Source organism: Diospyros lotus, chromosome 15, assembly GCF_014633365.1.
Source record: "Diospyros lotus cultivar Yz01 chromosome 15, ASM1463336v1, whole genome shotgun sequence".
In the NCBI taxonomy this organism is placed as follows: domain Eukaryota; kingdom Viridiplantae; phylum Streptophyta; class Magnoliopsida; order Ericales; family Ebenaceae; genus Diospyros; species Diospyros lotus.
In genome coordinates, this window is record NC_068352.1 from 22,141,065 (window position 1) to 22,166,002 (window position 24,938).

The following is a 24,938-nucleotide window of genomic DNA, read 5'->3' on the forward strand; positions in this document are numbered from 1 at the left end:
TCCTAGAGATGAGATCGCTATAAAGAGCTTTAGCAGGATTATTTGAGATAAGGTAATGAGATAGGATCTTCCCTAGTTATTTGATTAGTCGGATGTTAATTTCGAGAATGAAATTTCGAGATTTAGAACATATGGCAAATTTCGAGGACGAAATTTTTGTAAGGAGGGGAGAATGTAATACCTCATGTTCATATGAGGTTGCCATGTCATTTCAATAAGTTTAAAATACCGAAAAATTGGCTTGATAGCAGTTATAAGTATTAAATTGACTGTAGGGAATGCCCCGGAGTGAAATTGTCTAAGGAAAATGACATAGTCTTGATGAGCGTTTCGAGATAGGATTTATGGTATCGAAAGAAATTGAATCGGGAACAGTTTTCGGTACAGCTAAAACACAACTGTTATTAAGCTGTAAAACCGAATTGTCATAAGGGACTCCCGAAAAATCAACGGAACCCTAGGGGGCATCGGTTTTTCGTAATAAGCAACCTTTCAGTAGTTTCGGGATGAAACAACAACCCAGTGAGGACACTATAGCAAAATTACCATTATTGAGTAACTTTGAAGTTATTAATTTTAGGTATTTTAATGCAAATTAATTTGAGGTTTAAGGACATGATTGTAATAAAGAAATTGCTCAAATAAAATTAAAAAAAATAGGATTTATATATAATTTTCTTAGTTTAAATGTATTAATCTAATATATAATTATATATATATATGTGTGTATTAGTGTTGCGTGCGTGTATTGGCCTGCACATCCCATACCTCTGCAAACTCTAATCCCTGCATCTTTAAGCCATTCCTCTGCCAAATCATGGCTAGCACTTGAGTAATTCTCACGCAAGATGAGGGAGCGATCGATTGCCTATAGATAGGACTAGCAAGTAGAAGCAAAGTGGGCAAGCGAAGTGGAGTGGAAGCAGCGAGCAAGCAGCCTCGGCCATGGCAGCTCGTCAATGAACTGGACAGTGAGCGGATGGCGGCCAGCAGACAGAGCCGCCACTGCCACGTGAACCAGGAAGAAGAAGAAGAAGAAGAAAAGAAGAAAGAAAGAAATGATGAAGAAAAAAAAAAGAAAAGAGAAAGAGAGTTGCAGGCAGTGCGCAGGCGGGAGGAGGAAGAAGAAGAGAGGAAGAAGAAGGAGGGAAAAAAAGTGAACCAGGAAGAAGAAGAAGAAGAAGAAAAGAAGAAAGAAAGAAATGAGGAAGAAAAAAAAAAGAAAAGAGAAAGAGAGTTGCAGGCAGTGCGTAGGCGGGAGGAGGAAGAAGAAGGAGGGAAAAAAAGAAAAGAAAAGAAAAAAAGAAAAGAAAAAGAAAAGAAAAAGAAAGAAAAGGAAAATGAAAGAAAAAATAGAAGAAAATAAAAGAAATGTGGAAAAAAATATGAAAAATAGGAAATAGAGTTTTATGGTTATCTCGGAGATTTTGAGTGAAAAAAAATGCTTCGGGCATGCGTTTCGAGAATATGGTATGCATACCGAGGAAGCCGGAGATGCTAAGTCAAGGTAAGTAAAATTTCTTAAAAAATTTTAGAAATTCAAGAATATTATTTTATAAATTGTTGTAATGAAATATTTGAGAAAATATTTGAGAAATATTTAGTTTGGATTTATTGAGGAAAAATAAGAAGAAATAAGGAGAAAATTAAAGAAATTATGAAAAAATAGATTTTAATGTTTATTTAAATAATTATGGTGATTAGAATGCTTTGAGGCTTAAGTTGAAGTGATTTGTGCAAATTTTGAGGTTGACACGTAAATTGAGGCGATGCTCGCATTTGGGGGCAAGACACGAATATCGAGATAAGTGGTACTTTCCAATTAGAGTTAGTTTTATAGAAAATGTTTGGTTTGTAAGTGATTTATGTTCCTCGAAAATGTTTTCATCATATTGACATACTTTAATATGTATCCATCACGTAGACTACATACACGGCATGACTATGAAATGCATAAATACACGTTGATATCATTGATCACTCGCATTGAGGTCGTAGGGAGTACGAACTGACATTGCTACTTTACTAAGGGTGCACCCATACACCCCGGCTTCGAAAGAGGTGGCTGCAAAAATGGTAGGTAGCATGAGGGGTGCAATTGACACCTACGATGAAAGACATTGCATACACACATGATATAACATTATGTACCCTTACTTAGATGGTTCACCATCTAATTTGGGTTTTTGCCCTGGAATATTCAAACGTTCCAGATGGAGATTGTAGCAGATTCGAGGATAAATGAGGCATGAAATGGTACTTAACAGAGTACATGAGGAATGAAATGTATGTTATGTAGCCCATGTATTTAAGTTCTACTATTTTAAATTCTGAACGTTTTGAGGAATGTTGAAGATGTAAGAATTTATTTACAATTAATGTTAAGATATCAGGTTTCGATCTTTGTTTCTGCATTTGATGTGTATAGTGATTCTCTTTCGAGAAAAATAAATGGGAATTCTGGGACGGATTAAAGGAATGATGTGGTTTAGCATTAGTGTTAGAAAGAAAAATATTTATTGTTCCGATATTGTCCCAAATTATAACGCACCTGAGAAAATGGGGCGTTACAAGATGAAGTTCGATTTGATCACCAACCCTATCATTCCATCGATACAAGTAGCACGATCTTATATGATTTTGGGTGTGTAAAATGGTGATTGTGGTGGGTAAATTAATAGAAAATTTGAATAATTGAATCCAGTAACACTTTTTTTTTTTTTAATTTTACTTGGGGACTAAGTATTGACTAGTATTTTAACTTTTTTGTAAAGTTAAAAAAATATACTAAATTAATAATGTTATTTTTTTAATTATGAAAGAACTTTAAAGTGGGATGAATATTTGGTTGACAGGGAGGTCTAATATTATTTTTAAAATAAAATTCATACTTTCTTGTAAACGACTCATAAAAGTATTACTTCATTTTGAATCATATATAATACCGCCTTTAAATCTTTCTTCATCTTATTGCTCAACTCGTTTCTTTGTGCAATTATGGATCAACCAATTCCAACATTAATAATTAATTGTTGGTGTACACTTAATTTCATTCTTGTGGCACCAACTTCTTCAATGAAACAAGAAGTTGAGGAGTTGCAATGCAAATTAAACATTATTAATTGTAGTTATGGTTATTAATATTATTTTTGTGATTGGGTGGGTTCACTCACTTCTTTAAAATATTTTTTAAAGATGATTGTACTTATATAACTTGTAAAGTAATGATACGAGTCATGTTATTAGTTATGTGTTGCATTGTTATTAGAGGAGTTATTAGACAAAATATACAATAATACATACTTTCTTTAACCTCTTTCAATAAGGAGGTACCGTACGTTATCAATTATAACTTCTAACATTATTCGAATTTGTAATTAATGAAATGAAATGTGCTCATCCTATTACAAGAAAATTTAAACAAGTAGACGCTTAATTAATTATTTTTTGAAGAAAGTGTTAACTCTCACAATACGTACTTGAGTTGAGCATGAGTGCAAATTTGTTCACCCGTTAAGAGGTTGAACAAAATCGCACTCGTTTAACCTCAGTAACTATTAGGGGCGGATCCATACATGAGCTTACCAAGAGTGGATTCATGCATGAGTTACCCTAGGCTTTTTTAATGTAAAAAATAATAAATTTTAATAATAATTCACTCAAAAAAAAATTTCAACTCACCCCAAAATTTATAATGTGTAATTTTATATCTCAAAAAAAAAAAAATAATCTCCTTGACGGAGCCAACCCAATCATTATGTTCTGGTAATTGCGTTGCTTGCATTCTCAATGATTCCATGTTAACATGAGATTACATGCGAGCAAGCGCACAAACCACGCAGGAAACTACAAATAAAAAGGATACATATTTATATGCAAGTGTCAATCGCCATTGTTGGTGGGCTCTGTTCTGTCCATCCATCCTTCCGGCACTTCAAACGAATCAAACCGGATAGTCCTCGGAACGGCACTGCCACCGCCGCCCACCAGATTGGTCTCCACGAAAGTAGTCTCCCCGACGGAGAGAGACTTCTTTGAGCCATAAAAATCGTTGCCTACTCGATAGTAAACCCTGTACTCGACGGCTATATCCGATGAACTCAGCTCAACATTCCGGGAACTCTCAATTTTGATGCTGAGAGCCCAAGTCCTGGGCATCTTAGCACCTGTCAACGGAAGCAGATAGCTCGGATAGCAGTCAAAATAGACGGGTCCGTGGCGGAGAGAAGCTTGAGCCACCGCCAGAAGGGACCGGCGAAACTCGAGCCAGCGGCAGTCGCGGAGGCAGACGAGAACAGAGCAGTCCAAGCCGGCAGAGGTGAGAGGCTTCACGGCGACTTGGACCAGGCCTAAATGGAGGAACCGGTACTTGCTCATGTGATGCCGAACGGCTTGCCTGTCGAGTAAGTGGAGCTCGACGTATTCGCCGCGGATCGGCACCGTCTTCTTCAGTTTATGGATCTCGTAGTCTGGATCTCGCCGGAAGCTGAAGAAGCTCTTTCTATGGTAAATGCTGTAAACAGGAACCTCCGGGGGACTCCATTGCCGGAGAAGCTTCTCTAGTTCTTGACGCCTCTGCTCTTCTCTTGCAGTTGCAGTGTCCATATAAGCTAGTTGATGATCTTAATTCCACTGAGAAACACAAGAAGAAACGATGATACACATATATATATATATACATACATCTGTGAACATTCATTCATATTCGGACTCCAAAACGGATTTGAGAGGCATCTGAATAAGAGATTAGGTGGCTTCCATGTAATTGGCGGAATCAACAAATTAAAGTAGGGCTGAATCATCATTGAATTACAATGAAACATTTTCCAACCATACTTGGGGACTAAGCATTGATAGTGTGGTTGTTTAGATATAATAATAGAATTTAAATATTAAAAAATTATTTTAATTAATCATAAAATGGTGCATAATATTTTGTATGTAAATATTTTTGTATTTAAAAGAGATAGTAAAGACTGGTGACTTATTTTTAAAAATTCAAGATTTATTTATTTATAATTGAATTAAAAATTTATGATAAACATATATAATATTTTGAGATTGACTAACATTTGAACTTTTATAAATAATTCTTCTCGTATACGAGATTATCGATATGATTTACTCAGAATTTCTCTTCAAGTTCCTGTTAAGCTTATTAATTGGGTCTTAATCTATGACACATAAAAAGAGTTTTAAATTTGTTTATTAAAATAATATGATAATAATATATTACTAATACTTTAGAGAAAAGAGATTACAGGTTCATCTTTGACTTCGGACTTATCTTCAACAATAATTATTTATTGAGAGATATTTGTTTTGTGCAAAAGCATATTAAACTAGTTATGTATGTGGAGTCTTTGAGTCTTTTTTTAAGTTATCGAGACATGGGGTCTTGACTATAATATATAAAAAATAATTTCACATTTCACCCAAAAAAGAAATATATAGATATCAATTTAGAACAATATAAACTAGTTTAATGTCTTTTTATTATTGTTGTATTGTTAAATCATGATAATTTTTTTTTTCAAAAAAAGGGTATTTGATTAAAGTGGGTTCCCCTTTCTTTTTAAAACAATAAGGTACTTTAATCAGTTGTTTTAGTGGGATTCGTTATTTTTAAAAATAAATACATAATTTGGACATAACTTTTAGAACATATTTTTATATAAAAAATTAATATTAGTATTAGTACATATATACCCCCGTAAACTCAACTCTATTACTAGGGTTAGCATTATTAACTTTTTTACTCCTTAAACCCACCCAAATAAAGGGATGACCAAAAATCACATAAAACCTAAATGAGGGACAACTTCGAGTGGCTAAAAGTTTAACCTTAAAATGTCTTGCATTTACTAGTATACATCCACCACTTAAGCGACCACTACAATATCTAGAGGCTTCACGGCTAGAAGGGACTAGCCAAACTTGAGGAGGTGACAATTACGGAGACAAATGAGAATAGAGCAATCTAAGCCAGCGACGGTGAGAGGCCAAAATGGAGGTACCCGTACTTGGCCATGTGATGTCGAATAGTTTACGTGTTGAGTAAGTGGAGTAATAGAGAGGAAATACACGAAGAGGATAAAAAAGCCTCATTTATCCTCTTTACTTATTGAGATCTTGACCTTAAATATAGCCTAAAACTAATACAATCAAATTATAGAAATGTCCTTGCAGCAACAAAAATGCGAATGATAAGAAACTAACAAACAACAACATCAATATGTAAAATACAATACAAAATAGAAAACAAAACACAACAAAAATTATAACTCTATTACTCCTCCTCATGATGGACCATGAATATTGATGATGGCCATTTTGGACAATAGTGGGAAAAGTTGAGATCCAGGGAGAGGTTTAGTAAAAACATCTGCCAACTGGTATTGTGATTGAATGGGAAGTAGCTTGATGCAATGATTTTGTCACGAACAAAGTGGCAATCATGTTTAATATACTTGGTATATTCATGAAACACTGGATTAGTGACAATATGAACAGCAACTTGGTTATCACTAATACCCCATGTTTGTATGAGTTTGTCACGTAATTTCGATAAGTTTAGAATACTGAAAAATGAGTTTGATAGTAATTATAAGTATCGAATCGACTACAGGGAATGTCTCGGAGTGAAATTGTCTAAGAAAAATTATATGGTTTCGATGAACGTTCCGAGATAAGATTTATGGTATCAAAAGAAATCTGATCGAGAACAGTTTTCGGTACAAGCTAAAATGCAGCTGCCATTTAGGCTGCAAAATCGAATCGTTGTAGGAAACTCCCAAAAAATTAACAGAACCCTAGGGGGGTTCCGATTTTGCGTAATAAGCAACCTTTCAATGGTTTTGAGATGAAACAACAGCCCGGTGAGGACCCTAGGGCGAAATCGCCATTTTCGAGTAACTTTGAAGTTATTAATTTTGCGTTTTCAGTATCGTAATGCAAATTAATTCAGTGTTTGAGGATGTAATTGCGATTAGGGAATTTTCTAAGTAAAATAGAGACAAAAAGTGGGATTTAAATGTATAATTTTCTATTATAATATGTAATTATATATATACATGTATTTGTTTGTGGCTGTGTAGGCTAAGCCCTGCAAAATTTCGTGGGCGAGACTTGCACAAGATTGAAGGAGATTTCAGCAGGATTTAGGGAGAGATATGGCAGCTAGATTTGAGGAAATGGCAGCTGGATTTGAGGGGTTGTGTGATTATGTGATGTATAATATATATTTATATATATATGCGCAGCCGTGGAAAGGAAGCAGCAGCGCTTATAAATTGGGAAGGTTGTGGCCGATTGAGAAGCAATAAGAGAGAGAGAGAGAAAGAGATAGAAAGAAGGAATGGGCCGAGTTGGTGGCCAAAATCAGCCAGCAGCCATGGCTGCGAGCAGCAAGTTGCGGCCATGGAAGCTCGGTCAAAGGCGAGTTGCAGGGGCCGATGAAGGCAGCGAGCAACGACCACAATGGAAGCCAATAAGGCGCGGTGACGGCGTGGAGGCATTCGAAGGGGTGAGCGGCGACAGAAGAGGCTATTGGAGGTGGCTTGGGATGGCCGGTTTCAGCTATGGCAGCGCGTAGGTGGCTGCATGCAGTGCTGCTAGCCGCGGTGGCTGGGAGTAACCGGTGGTTGCAGCAGCCGACAAAGGAGGCGGCAGCGCGCAGGCAGGGGTCGCACGAAAAAGAAGACGCAGGTCGTGGGAGAGAAGAGGAAGAAGAAGAAGAAGAAGGAGGTAGGAAGATGAGGAGAAAGAAAAGAAAAAGAAAGAAAAGAAAAGAAAGAAAAAGAAGAAAAATTATTGAAAAAATAGGATTTGGATATTTACTAATATTCCGGAGATTTTGGGCTAGAAAATAGTTCGGGCACGGGTTTCAAGGATATGGCACGCATATCGAGGAAACCAGAGATACTAAGTTAAGGTGAGTAATATTTCTTAGAAAATTTAAAAAATTTAGGAATATTATTTTATGAATTTTCATAACGAAATATTTGAGAAAATATTTGATAAATATTTAGTTTGGATTTATTGAGGGAAAATAGGAAGAAATATAGAGAAAAATAAAGAAAATGTAAGAAATTATGGAAAAATAGGTTTTAATACTTATTTAAATAAATATGGTGATTATGATACTTTGAGGCTTAAGTTGAAGTGACTTGTGCGAATTTTGAGGTTAGCACGCAAATCGATGAGATGTAAAAGGCAATGCACGAATATCGAGGTAGCCCAATAAGCTTGAGAAGGTAAGTGGTACTTCCCAACTAAATTTAGTTTTATGGAAAATACTTGGTTTGTAAGTGATTTATGTTTCTCGAAAATGTTTTCATCATGTTGACATGCTCGGATATGTATCCATCACGTAGATTGCATACACGACATGCTATGAAATGCATATGTACACGTTGATATCATTGATCACGCGCATTTTGGCCGTAAGGAGTACGAACTGGCACTGCTACTTTACCAAGGGTGTACCCATACACCCCGGCTTAGAAAGAGGTGGCCGCAAAAATAATAGGTAGCATGAGGGGTGTAATTGATACCTACGATGAGTAAGACATTGCATTCATGCACGAAATATGTTTTTTGTACCCTTACTTAGATGATTCATCATCTAACTTGGGCTTTGCTTCTAGAATATTCAAACGTTCCAGATGGAGATTGTAGCAGATATGAGGATAAATGATGCATGATATGGCACTTAGTAGAGTGCATGAAGAATGGAATGTATGTTATGTAGCCCATGTATTTAAGTTTTGCTACTTTAAATTCTGAACATTTTGAGGAATGTTGAAGATATAAGAATTTATTTATGATCAATGTTAAGATATCAGGTTTCGATCATTACTTCTGCATTTGATGTGTATAATGATTCTTTTTTGAGATTAATAGATGGGAATTCTGGGACGGATTCGAGGAATGATGCGGTTTAGCTTTAAGTTTGAAAGGAAAAAAATTTATTGTCCCAAAATTGTCTCAAGTTATAATGCGCCCAAGAAAGCTAGGCTTTACAAAAGTAAAGCAGGAGGAGAAAGAGTAACCTAGAAATCCGAGAAAAGTTGAGTAAGCCATGTAAGTTCACTGGTAGTAACTAGAAGCCAAAGCTCGATACTCAACTTCAGTTGAGGAACGAGAAATGGTAGCCTACTTCTTTAAAAGCCAGGAAATCAAAGATGCTTCAAGGAAAACACAATATCCGGTGACTGATCGACAAATATCCAAGGAAGATCCCCAATCATCATTGGAGAAGGCACGAAGCTACAAAGAAGAAGTAGCAGAAAAGAATAATCCTTGACCAAGAGCAACCTTTAGATACTGCAATAGGTGATAGACAACATCTAGGTGAGGTTCCTGAGGATTAGACACAAATTAGCTGAGTTTGTGAACCACATAAGTGATATGCGACCGAGAGACTGTAAGATAGAGTAAGTAGCCAATGAGCATACGATAGAAAAAAGCATTCGCAACCAAATCCCCTTCACTAGCACTATATAAGCTTTAGATTAGGAATCATTGGGACAGAAGCAGGTTTGTTGGCTAAGAGACCAGAATCGTCCAAAAGCTGCAAGGTATAATGCCTTTGAGAGAAGAAAATCCCTTTTGCAGACTTGGCAATCTCTAGACCAAGAAAATAATGCAAATGACCAAGATCCTTAAACTTGAATTGACTATGTAGAAAAGATTTCAGATCATTGATGATTAAAAGATTAGGACCTGTAAGTATGATGTCATCTACATAAACCAAAAGAGCCACAAATGAAGAACCACTACCTTGGTGAAGAGAGAATAATCCGATTTGGACTGTGTAAACCCAAACTAAAGAATAGCTTGAGAAAATTTTGGGAACCACTACCTTGAAGCTTGTTTCAACCCATATATAAACTTATGTAACCGACAAACTAATTTTTCCCCCTTATTACCAACCAAGTAAAGGCTTGTAACCAAGTGGTAATTCCATATAAACTTCCTAAAAAAAAAATCCTTGTTAAGAAATGCATTATTCACATCCAATTAAGTAAGAACCCGCAAGACCTTAACAATCATCAAATTTGCTACAGGAGAAAATGTATCAAGAAAATCCAACCTCTCTTGTTGTGTATACTCCTTAGCTACCGAGAGAGCCTTGTACCTTTCCATAGAACCATTAGATTTGTATTTAATTTTAAGATGCATGGCATCTAATTCAGCTTTCATTGCATCTCTTTTGTGGGCATGCATAACTGCTTGATGGTAGTATTAAGGTTCAAAATCAGTAAAGAGTTGAAGAAGAAAAAAATTGTGTGTAGGAGAACGTTTAGAATAAGAGACATTATGATGTAAACTATATAAAGTTTTGGTCAAAAGAGGTGGGTGATGAGATAAAAGGTTGCAATGAAAATCTTATAGATATGTAGGTGGTCGAGTAGCCCGAGAAGACCTACGAATGAGAATAGGGGAAATGGAATGAGAAGAAAATGTATCAACAATAAGAGATTTAAGGAGATTGTGAGAAATGATAAGCAAAAAGGAATGATGAATCAAATCATGTACAAGGACTGGTAAAACCAGATCAAGAAATAGGTTAACTATCTCATCAGAAGAGGTGATAGAATGAAAGGGAAATATGTGCTCATGAAATTAGACATCCCGAGAGATGATGATAGATTTTGATGTGAGATCATGTTGAGCCAACTTGCTCATATTAATTAAATTTTGATGATTAACAAAAAGAGTATTTTTCTTAAATATATTATTTTTAGTAACGAATTATTTTTTATTAATTTATAAAATATATTTTTCATAGCATATGTATTTCCAAAAATATTATTTTATGTTAAAAATATTTTTTAGATTAATTTCTAAAATATTTTTTGTGTATCATATGTATTATCAAAAATATTATTTTCTATTAAAAATATTTTTAAAATATATTTTAGATTAATTTATATAATATTTTTATAGCATATGTAATTAGACCTCCAACAAATCCCAAGACTTCCCTTACCGGTTGATCTATAACCCCTTTTTGTTATTTGAGTGCACATATTAATTTTAAGTTATACTTGATATTTTACTCTTGTGTTCGGTTTTGATGATAAAAAATAAAATCAATTTATTCCCTAAGTTATTTGTCAAGAATATGATTTCTTGGAAATTATGATTTGTCAAGAAAATGAAAACCAAATGATCTATAATTTTCTATAGATAGAGATTTGCACAAACAAGTATTAAGATTTAAAAGAATCTCCTAAATGGTTTTTCAAATTGGTTTTGAATCTTTGGATAAATAAAGCAAAGCAAGTCTATTAACTAGTCGACAAGGTTTCAAGATTATTATGCATCTATTGATTAAATATAAATTAGTCGTCTAACAGTATGCTCAATATTGTAAAATTAATTTTAAACCTTGACTTGGTCGACTAAGCTATAGGCTCTGTCAACCAACCGTATGCATGTTTCTGACTTGGTCGACTAAGTTATAAGCTTTGTCGACTAACTGTGCCTATGTGCTGACTTGGCCAACTAATTCCTTAAGTTTGTTGAGAGAAGGATAGTCTTGGTTGACTAAGTGCCATGCTTATTTATGTCTTAGTCGACTAAGTGTTCTGTTGTTTTTATGACTTGGTCGACCAACTTATTTTTTCTATCAACCAAATTTGTTATTTTGCCTGTCAACCAAACTTGTTATTTTGCCAAATTTTGTCGACTAAGCATTTTTATCTATCGACTAACTTTTTTCGTAGAAAGCCATAATAGCTAGTTTTTCAAATTGCAAAGGTCACAAATGGCTAGTTTTCTCTTAGATCTTTTGGGATGCCTATAAATACACATCAAGGATGATCTAGAGAAGGCTAATGGATAGGAACGAGTTGATCTAAATATTACAAATATTTTATTCGAGCTTACAAAATTTGTGTTTTCATTGTTGTATTTTTCTCCAAGGCTTCGTTCTATCGTTGTAAAGTTATTCTTAAGCCTTGTTTTCATTGTGAGAGAACTTTATAACTAAGAGTGTTAACTCTTAGTTTCTCTCTTTCATTTGTATCATTCTTATTTTCCTAACTTGTTGTGCTAGAGGACTTGTTCTTTGAAGTAAGGGGTTGAATTTTCTAGCTAGGTGTTAGAGGGCTTGCTTGTATAAGTATGAGGTTTGTAATTACCTAGTCTTGGACTAGAAGGCCTATTTGGTTAAGTATGAGGTTTTAGTAGATTGTTTGCAAAATCTTCAGTGAGGAGTTAAGATAGTGGATTAGGCTTAGCTTAAGTCGACCTACTATAAATCTATTGTGTTCTTTTGTGCTTGCATTTTTTGTTTATCTATTTTTTCAAGCATCTCTATATTCCTCACTTGATTTATATATTTAATCTTTCATTGAAAAAGATTTCATATTTTTCAATCTTGTGTTCTTCATTGTCAAGACGAGATTGTCTTCATATGGTTGTGTAACACCCAGTGTTATTGGTATTAGAAAATATGAAAGGTTGATAGAAAACCTTCAAAAATGTGCCTTTGAGATAAGTGGATCTATGGGAATAATGATGCCCTAGGGGAGGGGCATTTTGGTAAATTGGGTAGCGAAACCCAATGAAGGCTAATTGGGAAAATTGAAAATTATTCCCTTGTTAGAATGAGAGTGGGTTGGGAATTATTCTCATTTGTGCAATTGCATGGAATTAATGGAATTGTTAATTCCCAAGCGTATTTTGGTAATTTGGAGTATAATTCTATTAGGGAATTAAATTATTAGAGAGAAATTACTTATGATTTATTTATATATGAAAAATAATCTATCTTCCCTAAAATAGAGAATAAATGTGGTGGAGCCACATGGACGGCTTGGATTAAAGATTGGAAGCCAAGATTGGTGTCTAAGAATGACACATGGCTAATTCTTATCAAAGAGAAAGAGTGATTAAAAATAAATCAAAAGGGAAAGAAAAATAGTCACCCTAGCATTTAATGAAGGCAATCATTATGGTGAATAAAGAAATTGAAAAAAGAATGAAAAAATTATCTCTCATTAATGCTTTGAAAATGGGAGAATTAATTAAAGGGGAAAAGAAATGAATTATATCTCTCAAGTGATCACTCAAGTAATTAGTGAAATTAGTTAAAAATTAATTAAATGAGAAATAAGGGATTTCATGGAAAATTAAGACTTGATTCAAGGGTGGAGAACAAGTCTTGAAATTTGGATAAATCCAATGGTGGAGATGTGAGTCTCCAAGTGGGCATGGATTGTCAAGTGGGTTTAGTAATCCAAAGGAAAGATGAGGTGGAAGGTGGAGATTTAGTCTCCAAAATAAATCTATGGAGGAGATTTAATCTTGGATAGGCACATGGATTATGCTTTCTTTGAGTGGTTGAGATTAAATTTTGGAAAAGGTAAAGTGATCCAAGGGTTAGGATTTAAAGAGATCAAGTGGCATGGATTGTGTTACTTTCAAAGGTTGAGATTTATTCCCACAAAAAAAGATCAAGGGCTAGGATTGAGTCTTGAGTTTGAGATATCAATACAAGGGAAAAGTCTCTTAAGGAAGGAAAGAAAGAGAGAATATGTAAGCACCCCCGCCCAGATATCCCAACCACTCGAACTATCCAAACGAGAGTGCCTACAAAAGGGAAAAGAATGAGACACAAGACCAAAACTACCCTGGCATGCATAAACAAGAATTGAAACAATGGAAGCGAAGCTATATATACATGCATGCACTACGGGCCCCGCTAGCACAACGGTCATAAGATAAATGAATGAATTCAAACTCCTATGCCGACATACATAAGACACGAGGAAAGACCTGGTACAATAAAAATAATAGAGTAAATCCTACTAAACTATCAGAGTTGATCAGGACTGATGGGACTGCCTGTACACCATACCGACTCTACCGCTAAAAGATGACTCCCTTGCCATAGCCCACATTGCCACCACCTGGAATGATGGAAAGCAAAGTGAGTCGAGAGACTCAGCAAGCATAAGGAAAGAAAGGCTAAAAGCTGTATATAACCAATAAGCTTTCCCCCATAACACCAACCCCCAAGCACACACAAGCCATGAGACGCTACCACACAATAGTATAGCATAATGAAAGCACATACCAGTCCTTGGGGTCCACACAAGACACATGGCACCCCAGTCCCATACCAACATGCCGCTGCCCTGAAAGGTAACATAAATCTCCAACATACCTGTGTGCGCTGTCCCGGGTCGGTGCTCCCGTCACCCGTGTGTCCATGTCAGTACTCCCGACACCTGAGCCATAGGCTCCCTCAGAACAGTCCTCCCGTCCAAGAACTAATAACTACCAGTAACCATGCAATGCGCATAAAAATGTAATGGCGCAGTGAGCATCAACGTGATACACTGGCGCCCATACATCCAGGCATCAGGCCATGCTCCGCCCACATAGTAAACCACACGCGATACATATGCCTGTGTTAGATGCAACCTAACCAAGCTAGAATGTCCGTGTCCAAGCATACTCAATAAATGAATATCCCAACATGCATCCCATACCCATGTGCATATCAAATCATGAACAATAATATAATGAATCTAATCATGCAGTAAATCACATACTGGCAGAGCTAGTCAATAGTGCCCGGCACCGGTCAACAGCCAGTGACTAGGAGTGTCCACCCGACGATCCACTTTAGCGCCGTACAATAGTCTACCCCAACGTCACCAAACAGCCGACCCTTGCCCCACTGCTCGATAGCTCTAATTGAACCATAATTAAACCCGAAAAAACTAAAAATAAATCCACACGTCTAGGAACCTAGTCCCCAAGCTGGGTTCGGCATCATTCCGGAAGGAGTGGACGCGGTACAAACCCCCGTAGGCACACAATGAATAAAATCCTAAAAGTCTCAGATTTAATTTTAAATTAAAACAAATGAATACTAACTCAACAAATAATGTTAGGTGCCGAATTAATGTAAGGGAGATGATAAAATACGAGAAATCACGGGGTCTCTCACGGGAATTAAAGAACAAGAGGAGAGAATTGGGAGCTTGCCTTTACACGGCCGTTTCTTGCATTCCTTGCACTCCCGCTGCGAAGTAAAACGTTTCCTGACACTAAATAAAATCGTAGCTTTAATTAAATAAACCTACCGTATAATATAAATAATTTAGCTGAATAGAATTCTTAAATATATAACACTCCTAATAAATTTTTACCCACGTACCTGGTCACTTTTCATGCCAAGTCAATCCTGAAATCGCCTTATTTTCCCCATTTTTTCCATTCATTTTCTTTTATTTTCTTTTCTTTCCTTTTCTTTTTTTTTTTCTTTCTTTTTCTTCACTTCTCTTCTTCTTTTTCTTCTTCTTCTTCCCCGCAGCTCTCCCCTGCGCGCGCACCAGCGGCCACTTGCCGCGACCGAGCGCCACCAGCCGCCGCCACCTCCTGCCAGTAGCATCATCGGCTGCCCCCGCTACTAGCGTTGCCACCCTACGATCGCGCGCTCCTGCCCGCGTTGCTGGCCTTCCTCGCTCAGCTGTGGAGCTCGCGGCCATGGCTGCCATGGCCGCAACTTTGCTTGCTTCTGGCTACCACCAACCTCACCAACGCATGCACTGCCACCGACCGCACCACATCGCTGCAAGGCTGCCGTCGTTGGCTGCCTCCCACGCGAGCTGCTTCCGCGTCGGCCATGGTCGCCCACGACCGCGCCAGCTTGCTGCCAGCGCCGCCTCGCGCTGCCTCCAGCGGACCCTCGGCCACCAGCTCCCGATCTCTTTCTCTCCATCTCCCTCCCTTTCTCTATCTCTCACTCTCTGCTCACTCCCGAGCTCACCCTCACCAACTCTCACTATCTCTCTCTCTCTCTCTCCTCTGTTTTAATCTTCAGAGAATGGCACTATGCAAAACTTAGCCTCCAAGCCTATGCGCACAGCCACTCATTTATCATATTAATTTAATTTAAATTAATTTAAGTTAATTTGATTTACAGGTAATTATTATTATGATTTTTTTGTTATTTTCTACATTACTTCTACTATTATTTTTTTACCTTAGTCCTCAAATACTTGATACGAACCCCAAATACTAAAATTTGATAAATAATATCGTTTCCAAAATTTTGGGGTATTACAAAATAAGTGAATGAAATAGAATGGAAGAAGAAAAGAGAAGAAAAAGGAAAGAAAAGAAATAAGATCAAGGTAAGGATTCTACCTTAGTATAGTAAATCCTTTTGTTTCTCTTACATGGTGGCTTAGCTACCTTGTTTTTTTTAAAGATTTCTTTGAGTAAGAAAGTTGGAAGTAAGAAAGTTCTTGGAAGCCAAAGATTGTAGGAGCTTAAAGAAGTTTAAGGTAAGGGATGACCCCAAGTGATGGTGGTCTTGTTTGCATTTGTAAATATTTTTTTATAAGTTGCATATAGTGGTCAACATTTGCATGATATGTATTCTAGTGTATCTATGGTTATATGGAGGACTAGTGTTGTGGGAGGCGTTGGTTGATGCCTTGAGCTAGTAATTTAATTATATAAATTATTGATCTTAATTTCATGAAATTTCTCAATTATTCATATCAGTTTGTATACTAGTATAGCACGTATATTCAATGAGTCATCAATTAATTTTAAAGTGACACATATATTATTCTTTTAGCATAGCATTTTAATTAATTGATTGACTTTATAAGAATATTATTATCCTAATATAATATTTTTATAATTTAAAATTATTCTAATATTTTTTTTCCTTTGGTGCATGTGTTTATGTTTTGATCCTATATCAATATACTTTGAATGTTGTATTAAGATTTTAAATTAATAGTATACTTTATATATATCAAACATGATCAGCTTGCACATTTAAATGTAATAATGTATTTTGATATTTTAATTTTTTATTATTTCAACAAAAAAGTTAGACAGTTGATTTTGATACTATTATTATCCTTTTTATTTATATCCAATTAGTAGAACAAACACATATATTTAATTATTATTCATAGTAATATGAATAGAGTACTTAAAAAATAAATTTAAAAAATTATAATTTTCAAATAAGCCTATAAATAAGTTATAAGTTTATAAATAAATAATATATCAATATATAATATTTTAAATATGTTACCTTTTAACATATAAAATTATTAATATTATTATTATTATTATCTTAAAAAATACGCTTTTCAAATGTTACAAATGTGTGATAATTGTTTATAAATTACCTACATATAATTATAAATGTTATATATCTATGAGTATTCATGTACAAAATTACGTCATTTTAATTTTTATAATTTAAAAATATTTATTTAGTTTTAATTTATTTATAAATATAAATAATAAATCATCAAATTTTATTTCTTATAAAACATAAAAGGGAAAATGTGTGCATATGAATATTTTTTTTAATTTTATTACAGTATTTTTATAATAAATTTTTGTTATGTAAAAAAATATTAATAAAATAATAAAATATTTTCATAATTTAAAATATGTATTAAATCCCCCCTGCAAGCCTATCACCCTCACCTTCTCCTGATATTCTCAAAATAATAAAATATTTATTTAATATAAAATATGTATTAATATTTTGTTAAATTTTTAAAATATAATATTTCTTATAATTTTTTTATAAAAAAACACTTTAAAAAATATTTAAATTTAATTAATAATTAATTAATTAAAAAATAAAAAAAAATAAAAAAGCCTACAACCTTCAAACCCATCCTCTCTTCGGATTATGCTACACGAACTAACGGCTAGACAAACGGGTGGACAACACTAAATTATCACGATATTTTGAAATCAAATTATCGCGATAATTTGAAAGTAAAATAATTTGAATCCCCGCCCACTTATTCCCCCTATCTCTTTCTCTCTCTTTGTGAATGACCCAGTTTGTTCCTCTCACTCTCTCCACTGAAAATCTCTCTCTCTGTATCTCCACCGCTTGAAAACCTCTGGCGCGATGTCGCAGTGCTGTCGCCGTCGGTCCTCACCAGCAAGATGGTGTCTCTCTTCTCGTTTTCACTAGCGTCTGCTACGCTCCTTCTGACGAAAAAGCCCCAGAATTTGGAGAAGTCGAAGGTTTGAAAGCGATTTCGATTTCTAACGTCCCTTGCATTCAAACGCTTCTTGGTAAATTTTCCAAGAAAATTTTCAAGTCCAGAGAAGAAAAAGCAAGGGATGAGGAAGATTTACTCGTGATTAACTTGAAAAATGTTTTCTTTTTTAAGTCTGAAAGAGACACAAAGCAATTGCAGGCAATAAGTTGCCATTGAATGCAGTTAAGTAGGTAAAATCCAAAGTATCCAGTGACAAAAAACGACAAACATGAGCACATCACAAAATTAGCCTTAGAAAATTCCCATACAATAAAAACGCAATAGGACAAATAAAAGATGGCATAAAACAGATCAACTTGAAAAATGTTGTTCCTAGAGTCGAACAACCTCGAAATTCCACCGAGGAACATAGTTTCGCAATACCGAATTCATAATCGATGTTAGAATAGAAGCCAAAGTTGTTTGCAAATGGATCTAATCTTGCTTGTTCTGAGCATCTCTGTCTCATAAAATTTATCAGATTACTCTACATTTTTTGATCTCTAGTTGAAAATATTTTAGGGAAGCTCAGAATCGATAATGTGCGATTCTGGAAGCAAGTTTTCAAAACGATTAACAGTATACAAAAATGCTACGAATTAAATATTTCAATGGATGCCATGAATTGAATATTTCAATGGGTTTATTTAGGTTGTTCTTGTGCTGCTGCTATTGATGATGATGGATGGCTCATTTTAATCTTTTTTTTTTTAATGAGGAGTTTATTATATAAGTTGTATATAAAATCTCTATGAAAGTTAAAAATACTAAGTTTTATCAAGATGTATTCATACTAAGTTGTATATAAAATTACTGCAACGGCGATGAACGGCAGGAAACAATGAACAGGGATAGGAGAGAAGAAGCCGCGGGAGAGAGAGAGAGAGAGAGAGAGAGAGAGAGAGAGAGAGAGAGAGAGAAAGAGATGGAGACATTGATGGTGGCTGGAATGGCAGAGGTCGACAGTGATGGAGGCTGCAACAGAGGCGAACGACGATAAGAACCGTTGATGGCGGAGGCTTCAACGATGGCAAATGTGATGGAGGCAGTGGCGAATACGACTGCATCGAAGGCGAAGGGTGACCATAAGAAGCATAGCAGATGAGAGAGAGGGTGGAAGGAAAAATAAAGAGAGAGAGAAAGAGAGAGAGAGAGAGAGAAGAAACTGGGCGGGCAAAGATGGATGACAGAACGCAATAGAGGAGAGAAAGAGAGAGAGAAAGTAATTGAGGAAGAAGAACTTGAGCATTCAATTTGAGTTGAAAAATTAAGGGTATATTTGTAATTTAAATTGAGGATACATATGTAATTTTGTTGCAGTTGTCCATCCATTTGTCTACTCGTTAGTTCGTGTAGCATAATCCTCCTCTCTTCTCTCCTGTTTGTGAAGCAACCCTTGCAAACCCATCCTCTCTTCTCTCCTGTTTGTGAAGCAACCCCTACAAACCCATCCCCTCCCACTGTCAATCTCGAAATCCCCTCCGTCCCCCCAAAAAATTTTCCATTTCCTTCCCTCTTGCAAACCCATCCCATTTTCCCATCTCCCCTGCCAAGCCTACGTCTCAGTGCCCCTCTCTGTGTCCCTCACCACTCGCCATAGGCGCCCTCACCGCCATCACCGTTGCCACCCTCGCCTTCGTTGCCCTCGCTCTCCCTCGCTGCTCCCTCACTGGCCTCGTCACTCGTCGCTGTAGCCTAGTCGCCCTCAACCTCGTCGGCCTCCCCGCTCGCCGTCGCCGCCCTCACCTTCTCCCTCGGCCTCTGTTGCCCTTGCCAACACCACTGTCTGGTATATGTGTATGTATATATGTCCGCCATAAACGACGGTGTTCGCTGCTCATTTTTGTGTGTATACATATATTTTGTGTGTTTGCTTCTCTGTATATTAAATGTATGTATGCTGTATGTATGTTTGCTGGAATTAAATCTTAATGTTTGCTGGAATTAAATCTTAAGATTAAAATACAAATGAAATGTATGTAGGCAACCACGTTAGGAAAATATACATAAATCTTAAATGAAATGAAATGTAATGTATGTATGCTCCGTACAAATGTATGAAACGTATGTAGGCAGCGTGTTCGAATGTATGTATGTAGGCCACGTTAGTATATGTATATAGTGATATTGTGTGTCAGTCACGTGGTAAAAGGGTTGCACACGGAACACCTATAATTTTCTTGGAGTTTGGCATAGTGGGACTTGGACTTTGATCTTGAAGAAGTAATTAAATGGGTTTGTTTGCGTGGGTCCTGAACAAACATTCTGATCTGTGCTCATAAAATGGTTGAGTTTTATCTAATTAATTATTTCCTTAAGAGTTGGTCATCTTTCCCTCTAACCTAGCAACTTCCCTGCTGCTGCCACATGTGTGTCACGAACTTTCTTTCATCTTGGATACGTATGAACGTGTTTTTGAGTGTTACTTCAAATAATTTTAACAGCAATTAGTGTGTGTATATCATGAGTTGGGTAGCTTTTTGAAAACTTTGTTTGGAGTAATCAAGAGTTTTAGTTACATATGAAAATGATGGTTTCTTTTTTGTTTTTTTAGTTTTTGGTTAAGGCAAAAAGAACTCATAATCAACTATGTAGCTGTAGTCAAACACTTAGAAATTAGTTTTTTTTTTTTATATATATATTTCCAAATGTTGGAAACTTTTCTAATCTTTTTTTTTTTTTTTTTTTTTTGGGGGGGGGGGGGGGTTGTTAAATGTTCAAATACTAGTATAGTACCATTTGTGTTTTTTCCAACTTTGAATGGTGTTTTTTACTTGTCAGTAAACATAGGCACAAATTATGTAGTCAAATAATCAAAAAATATTTTTTGTTAAATGTAAAAGGAATGCTTTGGTTGAAGGGGCGACGCTTTGGGACTATTTATAAAGTTATGTTACTGTCGCTTCTTCATTTGCATGTTCTAGTTTCATTTATCTCTTATTAATATATTTTTTGTTATAATATCACTAAAATTATATTTTTTGTTCTATGAAATTATTGTATAATGACTTGTTGAGATATATGAGATGAATTTTGTTGTGATTTTATGAAGTATCTAATGCATTGAGAATTGATGATGTTGCATATATTGAATTGTAATATTTTTGTGAGATGTTTTTTTCTCATAAGATGTTGAATTGTAATATTTTTATTAGTTCAAAAACACAATTTTAAACACGAGATCATAAATATAATATAAACTATTTTTGTACATGATAAATCATATTTTATTTTAAAAGTATTTAAAAGTTCTCATCACATGCCTATTAACTGTTCTTTGTCTTGTATGACAGAATATGACACACAGATCATCATATGGTTAGTCTATGCGGCATCATCAGTTCAGAGACACTGATGGGGAGGACCACATTAGTACACCCTATCTTTAACTTATTCATTACTTTGCATGTTAAATCCTTCACAATTATATGTTTTGGCTGGGGGGACATTCATCTCCGTCCACTGATATGAGATTTGATTCTTCTAGCCCACAGACACCCCACCCCAACTATGATGGGCCTTTTTCCATGCCTACTGAAGTCAGGGGTTCATCCATGTCCACTGCCACCCTTGATAATCGTCTGATAATATGTCCATTGGGTTTTTCGTAAGTATCCCTTATCTTACTAATCAATTTTAACTTAAACAAAGAAATTTTCATTTTAACACATTACTTTACAAATTAATGTGTGTTTGAATAGGTTTGATAATAATTTGTACAAACGAGATATTTCCTGAATTATCCAAAGTAAATTTGAGGGGCCATACCCGAGTTGGAAGAAGACAGATCCTGTTGTCAGGGAGATGTGGTATGTCGAGTTTAAAGTAATGTGTTTCTTTAGTATATCTATGGTTGATGGTTTCCTTTAGTAATGTCTAAATTTAAATTATCTATGGCTAATCAAATGAATGGTATGGACAGTTTGGTAAAAATTGATCCATATTCACAATAAAACAATACTTATGTCTTTTATTTAAACATTTTTTTATTATCTGTATCCTTGTATTTTTTTAATTATAGTATCCATTTATGCATGTCTAACTTTGCTATTATTGCTTAGAAAAGGTTTTTCTTAGTATATGTATTTAACCTAAAGTCTCGAGAATAAAAATGTTTAGAAATAAATGTCCCACAAGTGCAGACAAGAATATTTTTTACCATGTGTATTATATGAGTTATAGATGCTTGCTATGAAAAACCCTTGCATTTTTTATATATAATTGATTTTTTTAAACTTTTATTTTGTCTTAACATTACAGAAAAATTGGTCTTGGAATAGTGTTTTGGAACATCAAATCAGGGCTAATTTTGAAAAGACAGCTTCTGATCATGTGACCGATATTTTATTTCGTGTCAGAAAAGATTTGAATAAAAAATCCTCGTGGATGTCACTTTCTGTATTTGAAGCCCTAAAGGAGTATTGGAATTCTGCAGAATTCAAGGATAAGTCTAAAAAATGAAAGAAAAATAGGGCTTCAGACGTAGGAGGTAGTATGCATACATGTGGTTTCATACCAATGTCTAAGCATAAAAAGAGATTGGTAATATTTGATATTTAATATTGTATTTTACTTTATGAATTTTTAAGAAATAATAATTTTTGCATTAACACTTTTTTTTTTTCTTTGTAGTCGAGACAATTTGGTCGCCCACCTACACAAGCTGAGTTGTTCCTCGCGACACATAGAAGGAAAGACAATTCTAGATTTGTTGATAGGAGGTCCGAGGATACTTATATAAGTATACATTACTTGTGTCTTTATATTATTTTATTATGCTTAATTGGCCTTTTTATAGTATAATGTATTTCATACATGTATCCATGATGCTTGCAAGCTAACTTTCAGACGCGACAACATAAGGCATCATCACAGTCATCAGTTGTTGGCCATTCAGAAAATAGTGATGCTGGCCAACCCATGCACCCAGCTATTGACGATAGATCCTTATAGTTGGAGGTTGCGGGCAGTAAGAAAAAGGGTCGTGTTTATGGAATGGGGTCAGAGGCACATATAATCCCCGGTTCCTACTATGTATTAACACCACAGCCGTCGTCGTCCGTCTCACTATCAGATCAAGAAGCTGTTCGAGCAGCAATAGAACCCTTTAACCAACGAATCTCGGCTATTGAAGATAGACTACATCACCCTTCTTTATCTTCGTTGCCCCAGAACCCTTCGGATCATTAGCATGATCCATTATTTGTATGGATATGCAATATGGAATTGTAGACGATTGTGGATTTGTAGACGTTATTTGTATGCATGATATGTTATTTGTAATTGATATCAGGTTGAATTTTAATTTTTTTTAAAAATATTTTATTTTTTTAATTACATTTAAATTTGAGACGGATTTAGAGACAGATTTTTTCTGTCTCTAAATTTGTCTCACAATGTGATAAATTTTATTGTTTTTTTATTTTTTTTTTAAATTTGAGACAAATTTAGAGACGAATATTTTCGTCTCTAAATCTGTCTTAATATTTGTTTGAAACTTGTCTCTAATTTCGTCTGAATTTTGAGACGAAAAAAACCCCTCTCAAAATCTGTCTCAAAAATCCGTTTGAAAATCAATCTCAATTAGAGACGAAAAAATTCTGCCTTAAAATCTGTCTCAATTAGAGACGAAAAATTCTGCCTTAAAATCTGTCTCAATTAGAGACGAAAAATTTTGTTTGAAAATTTGTCTCAATTAGAGATGAAAAAATTTGTCTCAAAATCCATCTCAATTAGAGACGGAAAAATTTCGTCTCAAATCCGTCCCAAATTTTTTGAGGGGTATTTTACTGACAGACCAAAATCCGTCTCAAAATTTGTCTCAAATACACTATTTTCTTGTAGTGGGAGGCATCTTCATCAATCAAGCTCTCCTTGCACTTCCCTTTGATTTTCAGTGCAAGTTCTCTTATACATCATTTTACATCCTTGTGCGAGCTAGCCTATATCTTCTTGCTTTTGTTACGATTGTTGTGTTCATTTTACCTTACTGTATTCATTTTAGCTCACTTTAGCTCACTGTGTTCAACCTTTTGTGTCTGTATTTCTTTGTGGATCTTCTTGTGGTCTCGAAATGGGATTTGTTTTCACCCCAACCTTTTTTCGTGAATGGCATTTTATATAGCTAAGTGAGGATGAGAACCTCTGCTCGTTCTGCATCCAAAAAGCAGTGTTAAATGTGTATATATATATGTATATCATATCCGAATGAGCTTGCTGTTCCAAATGCCTTTTATATTTATATGTGCTATGTCAGAATGTAAAATGCTAAGTCATCTACCACTCATTCGAGCAATTCTATTGAGGTATTCAGATGTCCAACACAAATAACAAAAGCCTCAACTAAAAATATATACTGCTCACCTATATATATGAGACCCACTTATAAATACACATATACATACATGTGTAACGAGTTGTTATCCCTCACTGATTTGGAAAGCTTATCTAAGCCATGCCCTGCCAGCCAATCCACCTTATTCATGCTTAAACAGTCGTTCGAATGCCCTTGTTCTGTTCAGCGAACCCACCTATATATATATACGCATGTACAGTTGCATTTCTGTTCTAGCGAGCTCTTCCCTCAAGCCTTGGCCGCGAGCTCGTTCTGAGCTCTTTCCACGAGCCTTTTCCTACGCACCTAACCTCAAGCTCTTGGGGCGAGCTCTTACTCAACCCCTTGACCGCGAGCTCGTTCAGCAAACTCTTGTTCACCTCATAACCTCAAGCTCGTCCCGAGCTCTTTCCATAAGCCTGTGCTTGCGAGCTCTCTACTTACACCCCATCCATTTACATTCCTTTAATCTGAGTAAATGTTTGTATTTTCTTTAATTTATATTTTACCTTTCATTTACTTTAATACATAAATATAAA

At 35.3% G+C, this 24,938-nt stretch overlaps 1 protein-coding gene across 2 annotated transcripts in view; it reads right to left on the reverse strand.

Annotated features, from left to right (window-relative positions):
• The window catches only part of LOC127791479 (uncharacterized), a 59,349-nt gene that overhangs the window by 15,189 nt on the left and 19,222 nt on the right, over positions 1-24,938 (reverse strand). The window contains exon 2 of one of the 2 annotated variants that reach the window (XM_052321384.1): positions 3,690-4,527. The exons of the other annotated variant lie outside the window; for it this stretch is intronic. Coding sequence (XP_052177344.1) covers positions 3,883-4,527 — 645 coding nt within the window. The 3' untranslated portion in view covers positions 3,690-3,882. Of the gene's footprint in view, positions 1-3,689; positions 4,528-24,938 lie in introns of those variants that run through there. 2 annotated transcript variants of the gene reach the window in all.